This window comes from Culex pipiens, chromosome 2, assembly GCF_016801865.2.
Source record: "Culex pipiens pallens isolate TS chromosome 2, TS_CPP_V2, whole genome shotgun sequence".
Taxonomy (NCBI): domain Eukaryota; kingdom Metazoa; phylum Arthropoda; class Insecta; order Diptera; family Culicidae; genus Culex; species Culex pipiens.
Window position 1 is genome coordinate 101,428,198 of NC_068938.1, and position 14,705 is coordinate 101,442,902.

Below are 14,705 nucleotides of genomic sequence, written 5' to 3' on the forward strand. Positions count from 1 at the left end.
TCCACATGTTTCAGGTGATTGGATGCCCAAGTTTCGATCTCACTAGGTTTTTTGGCCAAATTTTCCCTAGTTTCTGTTTAATTGCATTTGAAGAACCTTCTGTTACCAAACGGTTATTGAAAAGGAAATAGTTGCAAGGAACACCAAATCTCTATGAACCAGTTATTCACACAAATTGTAAAATTGTTATTTCGGTAAATAAAATGAATTGAATTGAAGGTGATTGGATGCGGGGGCGAACAACATTGGGCTCTTGTCAAAAACTTTAAAAGTTTCACCTTGAATGCTTTATATGAACGGCACCGTAAAACCACAGGTGACGGTAAAATTCCCATGGCGTGGAATAAATAAGCTCATTTTAGAACGGCCCGAAATAAATGTTAACATCGGCGAACGTCATTCATAATTTCAATTTATCACAGCCCAGGCACATTTCGCACCCAGAGTTCCCAGAACTGCCAACATCACAAGGAAAACTAATTTCCCTCCATCAGTGAGTTCACCACGTTCAGCACGTGCACGTTGGCTGATATTTCAATCACGTTCGCTGGACAATTTCTCCTCCCCTCTGGGCTGGACAAAAGTCTCTTTTTCGCTCAACCCGTGTCAAAGAGGAACATTTTCCTTCGAAGTTGTCAATCCGGTCGTCCCCGGGAGGACTGCAGCAGCAGGTGGTCGATATTGAGCCAATATTGACGATAAAATTAATCTTTTTCAGGCTGAGGAACGAATCAATTTACATCAACGCCTTGCAAAGGCACCTCTTGGACCGTAAAACTACGATGGTTTGGCAAATTGAGACAAACGTTTCTGTATTTGCATGAATTGCATCATGAACTGGACTGATTTAGTTTAAGGTTAAACATAAAACTATCTCAAAACTGTAAATCACATTTGAGAAAACTTATTCTTTTAAAAAAAATCTATCTTGATAAAGTTTTACTCAGTTTATGCCCAAGAACTTTTCAGATTTCACGCCGCCTGCTTTTCCAAAACTTATCCAGCAAAACTTTGCTAGTGAAACCATACACTACCGTGTAGCCACACTCTGTACCCAAACCCTGAGGATATTTTTCATGGAAACACATCTCAACCCAGAGAGTTCTCCGCCGGTGGTGACCCCGTATCGTAAGCATGGCATGTCAAACTTTCATGCAAGTTACACCACACAGTAAAGGTACAGCGAGCCAGCCATCAGTGAGTGGGAGAGGTGGTGTACGTGCTTGGAGAACCATAACCGAAGTGGAAAGATTCCGACACCTTTTGGAAAAACCTCAATTCAAATACGCTCACCAACAACACTATACTGACTGGGGCAATTCTGGGAAAGCAACAACTTTCCATATACAAATAAACAACATTAGCCAACGTACAAAGGAGTGTGAACTTTTCCTGCCAACCGGAATGAAATCGATAGGGTGAACAGATCTTGATACTTTCAAACCTGTTGGAAAACTGTTCAGATAGATTTTTCTTTTGGTGGCTGTTCCTCAGCAGCCGATGGTCCGATCATCAAATATTTTAAACAAAGTAAATAATTCTAGACCTGAGTAATTTTCTACGTTTTTACGAATCAATTTTCAATTATAATTTTTTTCTAAAATGTTTATCTCATGAAGGGATTTTCTGATCGATTTGATGACGTCGAAAAAGTTTTAGGTTATAATTAAAAGTTTTCAGGAAAAATCTAAGCAAGCGGAAAACCCCCAATTTTGACTAGACTTTCAACTACTTACAGTTGAATTCCCAAATAGTAGTTTATGCAACAAGTTGCAAAAAGAGGATTTTTTCAGCACGAGTCGTACATTTATCCAACGAGGTTCACCGAGTTGGATAAATACGAAGAGTGCTGAAAAAATCAAGTTTTGCAACGAGTTCCATACAACATTTTTTGCAATTCCAAAAATCACACACTGCGTGAAATTTTAAGTCAAATTTTCATGTATTTTATCAATAAATCGTTTAAATCCATTTTTTTTTAAAGTGTTTCTTTTTCGAAACAAGTGCTGAAAAGTTCAACTTTTCAGCACCCATTTGAGTGCTGAAAAGTAGATCTTTTCAGCATTTGTTTTGAAAAGTGTTGCTATTCGATTCTGTTATTTTTGGTACAGAAATGTAAGCTATTTCATCGTTCAAGAATGACAGGAAAAGTGAGTAGTTTCACGACGGAATTGCAAAAATACATATTTTGTAATTTTTATTTTTTTTTGTAATTTTCAGGGGACTAAAAAAATGCATTGTTTGCTCACAATTTTTGAGATTTAGGCAATTAAAAACTAAACAAAGTTCATTTTTTGATTTTTTTTTAAGTCTTATCAAGATATGTAAACAAGATATGTTCATAAGACCTTATAAAAATTATGTCTCGATTTTTTACAATTTAAAAAAACATAAGGCTGGTACAAATTTTATTTAAAGTTTTTGTCATACCGCCCCCCCCCTCCTTCAATATTGGCCCGAAAAATCATGGAGCAAAAAACATCAAAATTTCAATGGAAATTTAAGTGCAATCAGCTGAAATCATTTTATTCTCCTGTGTTCAGAATTATTTTTAGCATTTTTGGGTAGAATAAAAACCACTTTGAATTTTGAAAATTTTCGATGTACAGTATTGCAAAAAGATTTTTTTCGCTTTTTTTTTGTTTTCGTCAATCTTCCATTTTTTGAAAACTATTTTTTTACCCCCTTCCTCCACTCCGACCAGAGTCGAGGGACAAAACTTTGAAAAATATTTGCACTGGCCTAATAAAGAGAAAGCTGAAGAAATTACCAATGATTTTCTTATTTTGAAATTCTTGATTGGACTGTTAGTTGTTGGCATAGTTAAAACATTGTGTAAAATGAGTTTTTTCTCAGTGTCACCTAATCAACCATTTTTTAACTTGCGATACCTCAGAAATATGTGGTTCAATTTTCAATGGTAAAAAATGTTTTTTTGCTGTTTTCTATAAAAAATAACAACATTTTATTTTAATAGTTTGTTGATGTATGAAAAGCCATAATCAAAAAATAAGCCGATAATTTCTATTTCAAAAAACTTTTTTTTTACAATGAAAATATAACCAATAGATTCCGAGGTATCCAGAATTGAAAATAAGAGCTAGTGAGAAAAAAAAACTATTTTTTCACAAAATTTTAACTTTAAGAGACTGTTTCTCAGCCACTAGCAGTCCAATAAACAGAGCAAAAAAAATATAAGAACTCTCCTTTTCGAGTATTTATCAGCATTCATCATTAAGAACTTTAAAGTTGCAAAAAACTTAACGTTTTTCGAAAAAGTACCTAAAAAAGAATTTTACTCAAAAAACGGAACATAAAAATAAATTAAGTCATTGTCGATACTAAATTTGATTTTGTATCTGAACAATTTTTTTTTTTACCAACATTTTCAGTTTTTTTCAAAATTAATTTTTTTTTCTAAAATTCATATCTCATGAATTTTTCACCGCCTAAACTCTAGAGCAACTTTAACTACCTTAAAAATATAAAAAAAACCTAAAATTAAAAAAAATACTTATTTGGGGTATTCAGCTTATAATGATATGTATGAAGTCAAATGAACAAGTCGAGAATATTTTCCCGTGTGCTTATTTTTTCTGAAAATTACTTATCATAATCATCATAATCATCAAATTTGCCGGACACACCAAATCGATTAGAAACTACCTTCTTAAGATGCAAAATTTCATACAGTTACATACCTATTTTGTATGACCAGCCTTAAAATTATATGGAGACTTGTACAGAAAAAAACTAGTGATGCAAAATAAATTTTGTTCACATAGGGAAATAGTTTCTTCCAAATTAAAAAATACTAAATTAAAAATCTCGAAAAATGACATTTTGGAGCAACTCACTTTAAAAATAATCAGACATTAGCAACCATGGACACTATTGAAAAAGTTCGAAAATTTGCACAATTTAAGCAAAAATCAAACCTTATGTAAGTTCTTCTCGAGAACAGTGTAATAAATAAAATTTTAAGGAAACGCTTTTCGACTCCAAATCTTTGGTGAATTTTATGTAAAGACCTTTTCGATTTCATTTTTTGTTAAAGAAATGTATGAAAAAAAATGATTTGTATTTTTCCAAATATCTTGATTTTTCTAGATATAAATAACAACACTTTGTAAGGAATAGGCCGCACTAATGAAAAGTAAAAGAAATCAAAATATAAACATATTTAACCGAAATAAATATATGGAGATTGGGTTAAATTTACCATTCTCCTTATACAAAAAAAATAAATATTACTTATAACATGAACCTAATATTCTCAATTAAAGGTTGTATATAATAAAAGTTTAAGTTGGTTACATCCAGCTTTTAAAATAGGTTTATTAATTTTCGTCTTTACCGAACTCAAGAGATTTCTTTTTTAATCTCCTTAAACATATTAAAAAAAACAAAGGCAGTATTTTTGCGGAAATTTGTTCTAAAGATACATAGAACCAAAAAATCAAACCATCCACTTTAACGACCCCCAGGTCTTTTGCGGTCTCTATTGCAAGTTTCTGCTCGAACTTAGGAATCCAAAGGCTTGAATGGGGAGAGCACCCAAACCTATTTTTACTCCAAGGAATCTTCCACTCCAGGGTTCGAACTGATGACCTTTGGATTGCGAGTCTAACCGCCGCCAGCGATTCCACCGATACATGTTATGTTATAGATCATTTCGATACAATTTTCGTTAGAGCAAAGAATTTATGATGCAACCTCTTTTTTCTTATCGGTAGGGCCCACATAGTTAAAACCAAATTAAAAAATACCAAAAATAGTTGGTGGCCGAAATTCTGGAGACTTGCCCAGCACTGAAATTCGAGTAGAGTAGGCTAGTCATCAATGAGACACTTTTGGTTTTTAAACTTCAACGATTTTTGTATTTTTATCATTAGCATGTTTTAAAGAGCTTTTTGTTGCATTTTCTTTCTTTTAATGTGTTCTAACACTGACCAAAATATGAGATCGATCCTACCTCTACAGCCAGAGTTATTCAACTGTCTCATTGTAGACGCACTTGGCAGGAACAATGAGACAGCTGGGGAACAATGAGACACTCTATGAAAATCAATAGTTTTCTAGTAAAATATCATGTTTTGTATTGTTCCATTGCAGATGACTTGCTTTGAACATTTTCAAGCAATTTTGTCAACATGAAACTTCAAATAACAACAGTTATACTAGAAAGTATTTAAATTTTGTAAAATCCATATATTTTACCAAATAACTTTATATTTTTGGTTAAATGAAGTTCAAACTCACTAAATATGCCAAAATTCACTTCCAATTCATGTTTTGAAAGATTTCCATAGATTTTGAAAAGTTTAATGAAGAAAAAACAAAGTGTCTCATTGTTACCCATGGGCTGAAAGGAGTGGGGAACAATGAGACAGCCCTGGATTCTGGGTATATTTTAAATTTTGACCAAACCTAATGAAAGGACATTGTAGCCCAACTAATGCCCTGTGAAATGACGAAAGAAATTTGGAGAAATATTAGTTTTTGTGTTAATGGCAGTCTATGAGTAAAAATGTAATTTTTAGTCATAATTTACTTTTACACCCCAGAATCAAATATTTATGAATAACTTTGCAAGGGAGCGTCCATAACCAAAGCCACTATTATGGCAGACGTGTATCTAGTAGACACACCTTTCCTCCAAATATGAGCCTGATTGGTTGAAACTACGTCTTGTGAAAGCCATTTTATCATTGTTCCCCGTGTCTCATTGATGACTACTCTACCCTAATAATTGATTCTCTCACGCTTGCAGCCGTTGATATACTAATACCCACAACAAACCGTCTGTGCTGACCTTTCCACTTCACCCAGAATTAGTGTTTTCATCCAACACGGTCGGACTAATTATCTCGAGTTTCCCCCATTTCACCGTGGCGCAAAGCATCTTATCAACAAGTGTTTCCCCTTTTTTCTGTGCACTCTAACAAACACCCCGTTGACTCCCGGAGGAAACGGGGAAAAACTTTTGTTTCCTTCTGCCATTTTCCCTTCGGCCCCAAATGGTGCGGAAAACGTGTTTGTCTGACCACTTTTCCGGCCTCTTTCTTTTCCCACGTTAGGCTTCCCCCCATCGTGTGTGTTTGCTTGTTGCGTGCTGAGGCGTAAGAAAACATATGTTTCCACACGGTTCTTCTTCTTCTTCTTTTTCACCGGTCGTCGATTCACCGAAAGTGGCACCAGGGGAGCTCAAGAGGTCAGCTGCTATACTCCCCCGCCACCTGATGAGTTAATTGAGCCAACACGAATGTGCTAATTGAACGTCGATAGCCATTTGCCATCGCAGCGGTTGGCCAGTCGAGAGGAAAATCGATATGACGCCTGAAAGTAGGCTACAATGGGGAGTACGAGTACCCACATACGTGCACAGCACACGTGAAAGCCCTAATGTCGTTTAAATGACTTCCAGTATTGATCAGTCTCTGCTTAAAAATATATTTTCGATAATTCCAAAAATAGCTTTCCCTGGACACTTTTCCAACAAACGACATCTCCTAATAATAATTTTGTGCAAATTTTGTACAAAACATTTGATGGCACCCACGCAATGAGACAGCTGTCAGAGCTCAATCAACGCCGAAAACATTTCCGATTCCAAGTCCTGGCCGTGCCGCAACTCCACTGGCAAATATTGATGTTTCCACACCAAGCGACACGGTTTGCACCAACCTCACTCAATTTGTTGATGTCGTCCGCATCCCAGGGCTCATTGAAAGTCAAATGGGCCCGTGATTTCGGCTCCAGCTACTCCCTGTGGTGTGTCATAAGCAATCTCGTTTGAAACAGGAAAAATTTCTTCTTTGAGGAGAAGGAGTTTATTGTTGGACGTTGACAATTGCTGGTTTAGTTTTTTTCTCTTATACCATCAGAAAATCTTTTAAATCTATTGCCAGTTAAAAAAAATCTTTGATTCACATTTATTGAAATTCAAATTCGTTTCCAAGGATACTAGATGACACCAGAAAAAAAGCAGCATCTCATTTTTTTTTAATTTTCATTTTTAAAGGGTTAAAATAGATGAAAATAAACATTTTTATGCATATTTCTATTGTGAAATTGTCTCAGGAACACGAATATGATAAAATTATCATCAGAAAATGGGATCAAAGGGGTCCCCCGAGCAAAAATTTACAACCAAAAAATTCACTAAAAGTAAAAGTGTCTATTTAATATGTTTTACTGCCTTACCCAAAGCGTTCTCAGTCTCAGATGGTAGTCCCAGATGTCCCCTACAAGCTGCAGGTCGAACCGAGTTGATATCTGGATGAAACACTTTTTTATTTGAGTTTGAAAATTGTGCTATTTTTTCACTAAAATGCCAATAACTCCCTTAAGATTCAACCAATTGGGATGCTCTACCCTGCATTTTGTTGCATTTTTTAAGCCCTTTCAGATGCATTTTGAATTTTGAAATTTAATTGAATTTTGCTCAAGTTTATTTTACGCCATTTTAAGATTTTTGACGTTTTTGAACCTTCAAACTTTGTGTCCCGATTTGCCCCATTTCCCGTTGACCTAGAGTGCTCATATTTTGACCAGATGCTAGTTTTATATGTACAAACAACCCCTGAAAATTTCAGACAGATTGGTGAGGTCGATGCGAGATGGGTATGCTTTGCTCGTGGACTCGCTCTTAAGTATTATTGAAACAAAATTCAAAACTATTTTCAGATTTCAGAAATAAGCACTTTCGGCAGAACAAGTTTGAGGAAATCTGGATTTGTTTGAATTGGGACTACATAATTTATGTTGGTTACAACAAAAGTTGATATTTTTATTTAAAAAAAAAACAATTAAATCCTTTAAAGCCTGATAGGGTGAATATGAATTAGGACAAAAATATAAACATTTCAACAAATATGAAAATTTTCAGTATAACTTTTTATAAATCTTTTAAGCTGGAAATTTCTATGTTTGATTATTTCAAGATTGAGTCCGTAAGATAAACAATTTTGGAATAAGAAGACAACGACTTTCATGGTTGCGATGTACCCTTAAGTTATATTTTAAGAGAATCTAATTTTGGTCCCGTAAAAAAGGGAAACTTTTCCATTATTTTCAACGAACAAACAATCTGTGTCAGGAAACCCAACGTCAGCATCGCATCCATCATCGTAAGGCTATATAGAATAACATACAGTTCTCGCGAGTCACAGAAAATGCTGAAAAGAACAAACGAAGCCGACCTTTAACCGGGACCCACTTGGCAGTTTTCCCATTGTAACACTTTCACTGTGCCCTTCGCTGCGTGGCCCAATGGCCCATTGAGTTTGTCACTCTTGTTCATCCCGGGAACTTCAACGTATGAAAACAGGATTAATCTAGGCGATGGGAACTGTCGACAAATTTAACTACTTCAAAAGATTTAATGAAAATTCAAATTTAATTTGTCAAAATTAGGTTTTATAAGCCTTATGGAGGCGTAAGCATTGTGGTCCTGTGAAAGCCTGTTGAACATATAACCAAGCCCCCGCCTCCTCAACAATCAACAGGGTGAACGCCTCTCAGGCTGTCAACCCAGTGACAGGCAGTGGCATTTAATTTGAGGAGACGTTTGTCGTTCACGTTGTCAAACGTTGAAGAGCGGAGGTTTTTCTTTTGGCGCGAAAACTCCCGCGGCGGTTGCGATGCTTGCGTTGTTAGCACCCCACGACGGCGGCGTCCTATTCAATCTTGCGGAAATTGTGTTGACTGTACGTGATTGGAATTGGGAATCACCCGAACGCGTTTGCGTATTATAATGTAGTAAACAAGTGCGCCTGGTTTTGATTTTTTGCGGTATTTTCTCGCAAGGGTTTCGTAGTATCAAGAAATGAGGTTAAGAACCGACGGCGTAATTTTAATCAGAAAAAGCTATTACACAGACCAAAACAAATCTGTAAACTTCTGTCTCAAGAAGCGTCCGAGGTTTCACAAAAGTAAACAAGACCTGACTTTTTTTTCAAAAATGTATTATTGTATTAATTTTAAGGTCAAATCTACGACTCCAATACTCCAAACATACGTTGAATTTCCAGAGGATTCCGAATATGTCAAAATGAAGACTGAAGAAGTTTGTTATCGAAAAATCGTATGTGCTGAACTATGAGAAAAAGTCAAATAAATCCCGGATATTTATTACACATTTTGAAGTGCTTCAAAAGATCATTCGAATGCAACTAAGAGAATTCGAATTGGGATCAAATTTTACGAAAATGCAATCAATTTTAAGATTTTTGCTGTTTTTTGGACCTCAAACATCAATGCCCGTTTGACCCCACTTCCCTGTGTCGTAGAGGACTCATATTTGGCATTAGTTCATCTCGTGTAGGGGAGAGTGGGGAGACTTGATCCCCGGGGACACTTGATCTCTAGCATGTATCTCGTCAGCATGTGGGTAATACAAAAAGCTTCTAGAAAGTTATAGCTGTACATGACTTACTGCGCTTTGAACTTTTTTTTTAATGTTTTGTAAACAAAAATTATAAGCTTTAGTAGACGTGCTCAATTTTGATCTAAATAAAAATATTTTGAGTTTTTAATTATTTTACCAACTAAAATTGTTACATTTTGACCACAAACGAACAGGTTATATGTGAAATTGCTGTAACTAATAGAAATTCAATAGTTTGGATGAATAAGAAACATTTTGCATAAGATTCTAATATTTAAAAAAAACGCTTGGCTTGATTTGAAGAGTTCATATGATTTAATACCCTTATTAGCCAAACATAGTTGAATGTTTAAGCATTCAATTCATGCAAAAAATTCAAAGATTTTTAAGGATGTCTAGATGATCAAATTGCATTACTTGATTTAATAAAATCTGTAATTTTTGCGATCAAAAACATCGTTTCAACTTTTTTTTCCTCAGAATTTTGGGCGAATTTTGTTACACACGAAAAAAAAAGTTGGAACGATGTTTTTGACCGCAAATATTGTGGATTTGATCAAATCAAGTACTGCAAAGTTCTAGGATCATCTAGACATCCTTACAAATCACTGGAAAAAATTTTCTGCACTTGGTTGGTTGGTGATTGGTTGAGTTATGTCCGAGAACCAGCGAGTTGAAGTTACCGTTCCTTCTTATTTTGAGCCTTCCCGAGCATGGGTAAATAACAAGGGAAATGCGTAATAATACCTTTCTCTGGTATCAATACCAAATTTTGGTATTCCTGGACCCTTTAAAATTTGTCTTGAGGATTATGCAAGAGCAAAATGTGGTATCATACCAATTTAAGGTATTGTTTTGATATTGCAAAATTGCAGAATTTGTCAATGGTCGAACACCACATATTGGTATTCTTTTGGTATTACAGTGTTTTAACAAATTCCTCTGAAACTATGGGAAAATTTTGACCAATTTTGACAAAATAATTAATTTTGCGCTAAAATTATGTCTCAAAGCGAATGCTTTAATTGAAAACCGGTAATTTCGAACTTGATTTTAAACATTTTTGATATACCCCCTACAGAAATGACTTGAAATTGTGGAAAATTTTCTAAGTCAGGATGGCACATTTTGGTATTCTTTTGGTATTACAGTGTTTTAACAAATTCCTCTGAAACTATGGGAAAATTTTGACCAATTTTGACAAAATAATTAATTTTGCACTAAAATGATGTCTCAAAGCGAATGCTTCAAACCTGATTTTACTTCACTTACTTGAAATACTTCAAACTTGATTTTAAACATTTTTGATATACCCCCTATAGAAATGACTTGAAATTGTGGAAAATTTTCTAAGTCAGGATGGCACATTTTGGTATTATTTTGGTATTGAAAGGTTTCATCAATTTTCTCTAAACTATGGGATTTTTTTTACCAATTGGGACAAGATAACAAATTTTGCGCTAAAATGACTTGAAAAAACACCAAATACTTTGAAAAACGAGTCAGTCGAAAGATTATTGAATTTTGGTGAATTTCAATCCAGTTTTATTTTAATAACACTTATTTTTCAATCTTGTTATTTTTCAGAATCTTCAAGAACTTCATGCACAGGCCGTTCATCAATGACAAATGCATTCGGTGTGGTGAAGAATATCACTAATAACAACATGGAATCATCAGGTGAGTAGATTTGGCTGTTGCATATGGATCATTTCCGTTTTTTCACTAACTGCAACTGCTGCACTAAAAATGGTATGAAAATACCAAATTTTGGTATTACTTGTGCAAATATCAGCGACCATAATGTGCTCTTGGTTGCCCAGTAATAGATGGTAAAATACCATCAAATCATACCAAAATCATGTATGTGGAAGAACAGGAATATCAAAATATACCTAAAATTAAAACCATGGCAATACCAAGTTTTGGTATTCAAGCAATGTTCAAAAATCCAGAAGACCTTAACTTGGTATTGAAATGGTTCTATTTTGAGGTATTATTTTACCCTTGGAATAACATGGTTTGGTATCGTTGTGCCCTTCCACATACAAGACTTTGGTATGATTTCATGGTATTTTACCATCTATTACTGGGCAACCAAGGGCACATTTTGGTCGCTGTTATTTGCTCAAGTAATACCAAAATTTGGTATTCCCATGTTATTTACCCCAGCTCTGGTTGGGAGTTGGAATGTTAATAATAGTTTATGCAACAAGTTGCAAAAAGAGGATTTTTTTCAGTACGAGTCGTACATTTATCCAACGAGGTTCACCGAGTTGGTTAAATACGAAGAGTGCTGAAATAATCAAGTTTTGCAACGAGTTCCATACAACATTTTTTGCAATTCCAAAAAACGCACAATGAGTGAAATTTTATGTTAAATTTTCATGTATTTTGTCAATAAATCGTTTAAATCAAAAAAATGTTGAAAAGTGTTACTTTTCGAAACAAGTGCAGAAAAGTTCAACTTTTCAGCACCCATTTGAGTGCTGAAAAGTAGAATTTTTCAGCATTTATTTTGAAAAGTGTTGCTATTCGATTCTGTTATTTTTGGTACAGAAAAGTAGGCTATTTCGTCGTTCAAGAATGACAGGAAAAGTAAGTAGTTTCACGACGCAAAAATAGATTATTGAAATAGATTGGTTCTTTATGATTCAGGTTCACAACAGAACACAAGGTTGAAATCTCTTCTAAATAATATGATTTTATGTGCTTCAAGTGCAACTGAGTTGGTGTGACAATTATGCGTAGAAGTGTAATGATGGGACAAACAGACTTGGTTTTGATTTTGAGAGCGAGTCCACGTCTGCCTGAAATTTTCAGGGGTTGTTTGTACATATAAAAATAGGCTCTGGCCAAAATATGAGCACTCTAGGTCAGGCCTGCCCAACCTTTTCGGCTCAATTTTCACATTTTTGATCGCCAAAATTACAATTGTTCATTTTTTCATGGTTTCTTTAATGGAATCGGTTCTTAGATGACCAGTGAACATAACTTTTCCAAAAGTTTGAGAAAATATTTATACAAGTCGTTTTTATCTACATTTTACGTCAAAAATCAATCCGGCCCGCGGGCCGGACCATGCAAAAATATGTTTTCAAACTTTTATCAATGTTATGTTCACTGGTCATCTGAGAACCGATTCCATCAAAGAAACCATGAAAAAATTTACAATTGTAATTTTGGGCGATCATAAATGTGAAAATTGAGCCGAAAAGGTTGGGCAGGCCTGCTCTAGGTTAACGGGCAAATCGGAACACAAAGTTTGAAGGTTCAAAAACGTCAAAAATATGAAAAAGGCTGAAACTTAGACAAAATTCAATAAGGTTAAAAAAAATCTTCGAATCACATTTAGTACAAGATTTTATGTGTTTTTCTAAAAGTATACGTCAAACTAAACCTAAAAGTGCTAAAAAGTTTATAATCAACCAAAAATGACTTGTGACAATTCTGTTTGGAAAGTATTTGAATTTAATTTACTTCCAATCCTGTCCAAGGCATTTCCATCTAGCAAATTACAACAGTCACACTATCATCTTGATGTCCTGCATCACGGTTCATGTGTGACAACAGAGTCTCTTCTCACTCACAACGCTGTGTGCTGTTGACCCAACTTCACACTCCCGAGCCAGACACTCCCTCTTTCTAGGCATATGACACACGCTGCGTGATTATACTTGTGCAAACATATGTTGTATGTTTTTCGTTTCTTCCTGAATAGTGAGCTTCTTTTCTATTGTTTTTTTTTTTGTCTTATCGCAAAAAAAAACTACTTACCACCACCGTCCAGCAGATTTGGATACCGTTGTTCCTCCGAGTCGTAAAAGTAGTTGCTCGCGCCCTTTGCACTGGCCACGAACATGATCAACAGGCAGATCAGCAACAGTCTTCCCATCAGGTATTTATGCATTTTGGCGCATTAATTTTCACCACCACTTCGCAATCGGCTTCAACCAAGCCAACAATATGCTCTCTTCCGGTTATCACTCGAAGGGAAATTTTCACGAACTTCCAATTTCCACCAACACCGTTTTTGCGTTATTTTCAAACTTCGTTTCCACTCGACCGGAAGTACTTCCTGCTCGAAGCGATTACCAAAAAATCCACAAAATCAACTACCGGTTGACCGGAAGTGCTGCTTTCCAAACACTGTTACACTGTCGCAGGACGCCCTCACACGTTATGCCGGATGTGGCTCCGACGGGGTCGTCGTCGGCGTCGTAGTCGTTATCAGTGGCGGGTTCACAGTGAAAGCACCGCGAGCACCAGCGGAACACCGATAGTAAAGTGATGAACGGATGCCAGTGGCCACGCGTTCTTATATGAGCTTTCGTCGACCGGCCCTGGGGGGGAAGCAGGAAGGACGACCGAAACGAACGGTGATAAGGGTGGGTGGGTGAGTTATCGTGTCGTTGCCGACGTCGCGACGCCCCGTATCATCGGCGCGGTGGCGTCGTCGGCACGAGTCGGGTTTTTAAGCGTCGTCGTCGTCATCGGTGTTGTTTTCCTCGGTCGTCGACGATGGCGGCGTCATGCCACACAGTGGAAGAGATGAAAACAGGAGGGAAATATCGAACGTATTTGCAAACGGTCAAATGTTGTTGTTTATTTTATTAACGCCGGTCAAATGAATCCGTTAAAAATTCTATTCATCTGTGACAACAATTTATTCTAAATTTTAAAAAAATTTCGACATTTTCCGGAATAGAAATCCTGGGATTTTTCTAAAACCTGGATTTCTCGAATCCCGGGATTTTTTATATTTTGTCCCGGTTTTCCCGAAATTGAAAAAAACATATTTTGGTCAAGAAAGTCCGATTTAGTTAAGAAAATAGTGGAACAATTTATAACTTAGCAGTCGAAAGGATTTTAAAGCACTAAAATTTGAATTATTAAGGATTGTTTCCGTAAATTGGCTAACTTTTTAAGTGTTAACAATGTAATTTAATTATTTTTAAAGATAATTTATTTAGTTTACCCATATTAATGATTTTATTTCCTAAATAAATTTGAATATTTAATCGATTTTTCCTAAAAACCGGCATCTTGGGCGCATCAGGACAAATATAACGAATTGAGACATCTGTTGAAGACATATTTTTTACACAATTGTATGATATTTTGATTCATTTCGGTTAAAACAAAATAAACAAACTTAATTTTAAATTTAATTATGTACCTATTTAGTCTATTGAGCAGTTCTCTTATATTTCGGTCATTAGATTTTTGTTGTATTTTTTAATCCGACTGAAACTTTTTTGGTGCCTTCGGTATGCCCAAAGAAGCCATCTTGCATCATTAGTTTGTCCATATA

The 14,705-nt window shown here is 35.5% G+C and overlaps 1 protein-coding gene across 1 annotated transcript in view; it reads right to left on the reverse strand.

Moving 5' to 3' along the window:
* The window catches only part of LOC120413090 (uncharacterized), a 46,055-nt gene extending 32,366 nt beyond the window's left edge, over positions 1 to 13,689 (reverse strand). Inside the window, exon 1 of the mRNA XM_039573797.2 lies at positions 13,169 to 13,689. Within this exon, the coding sequence (XP_039429731.1) occupies positions 13,169 to 13,301 (133 nt within the window). The 5' untranslated portion in view covers positions 13,302 to 13,689. The remainder of the gene's footprint in view (positions 1 to 13,168) is intronic.
* Positions 13,690 to 14,705: the final 1,016 nt, after the last annotated feature.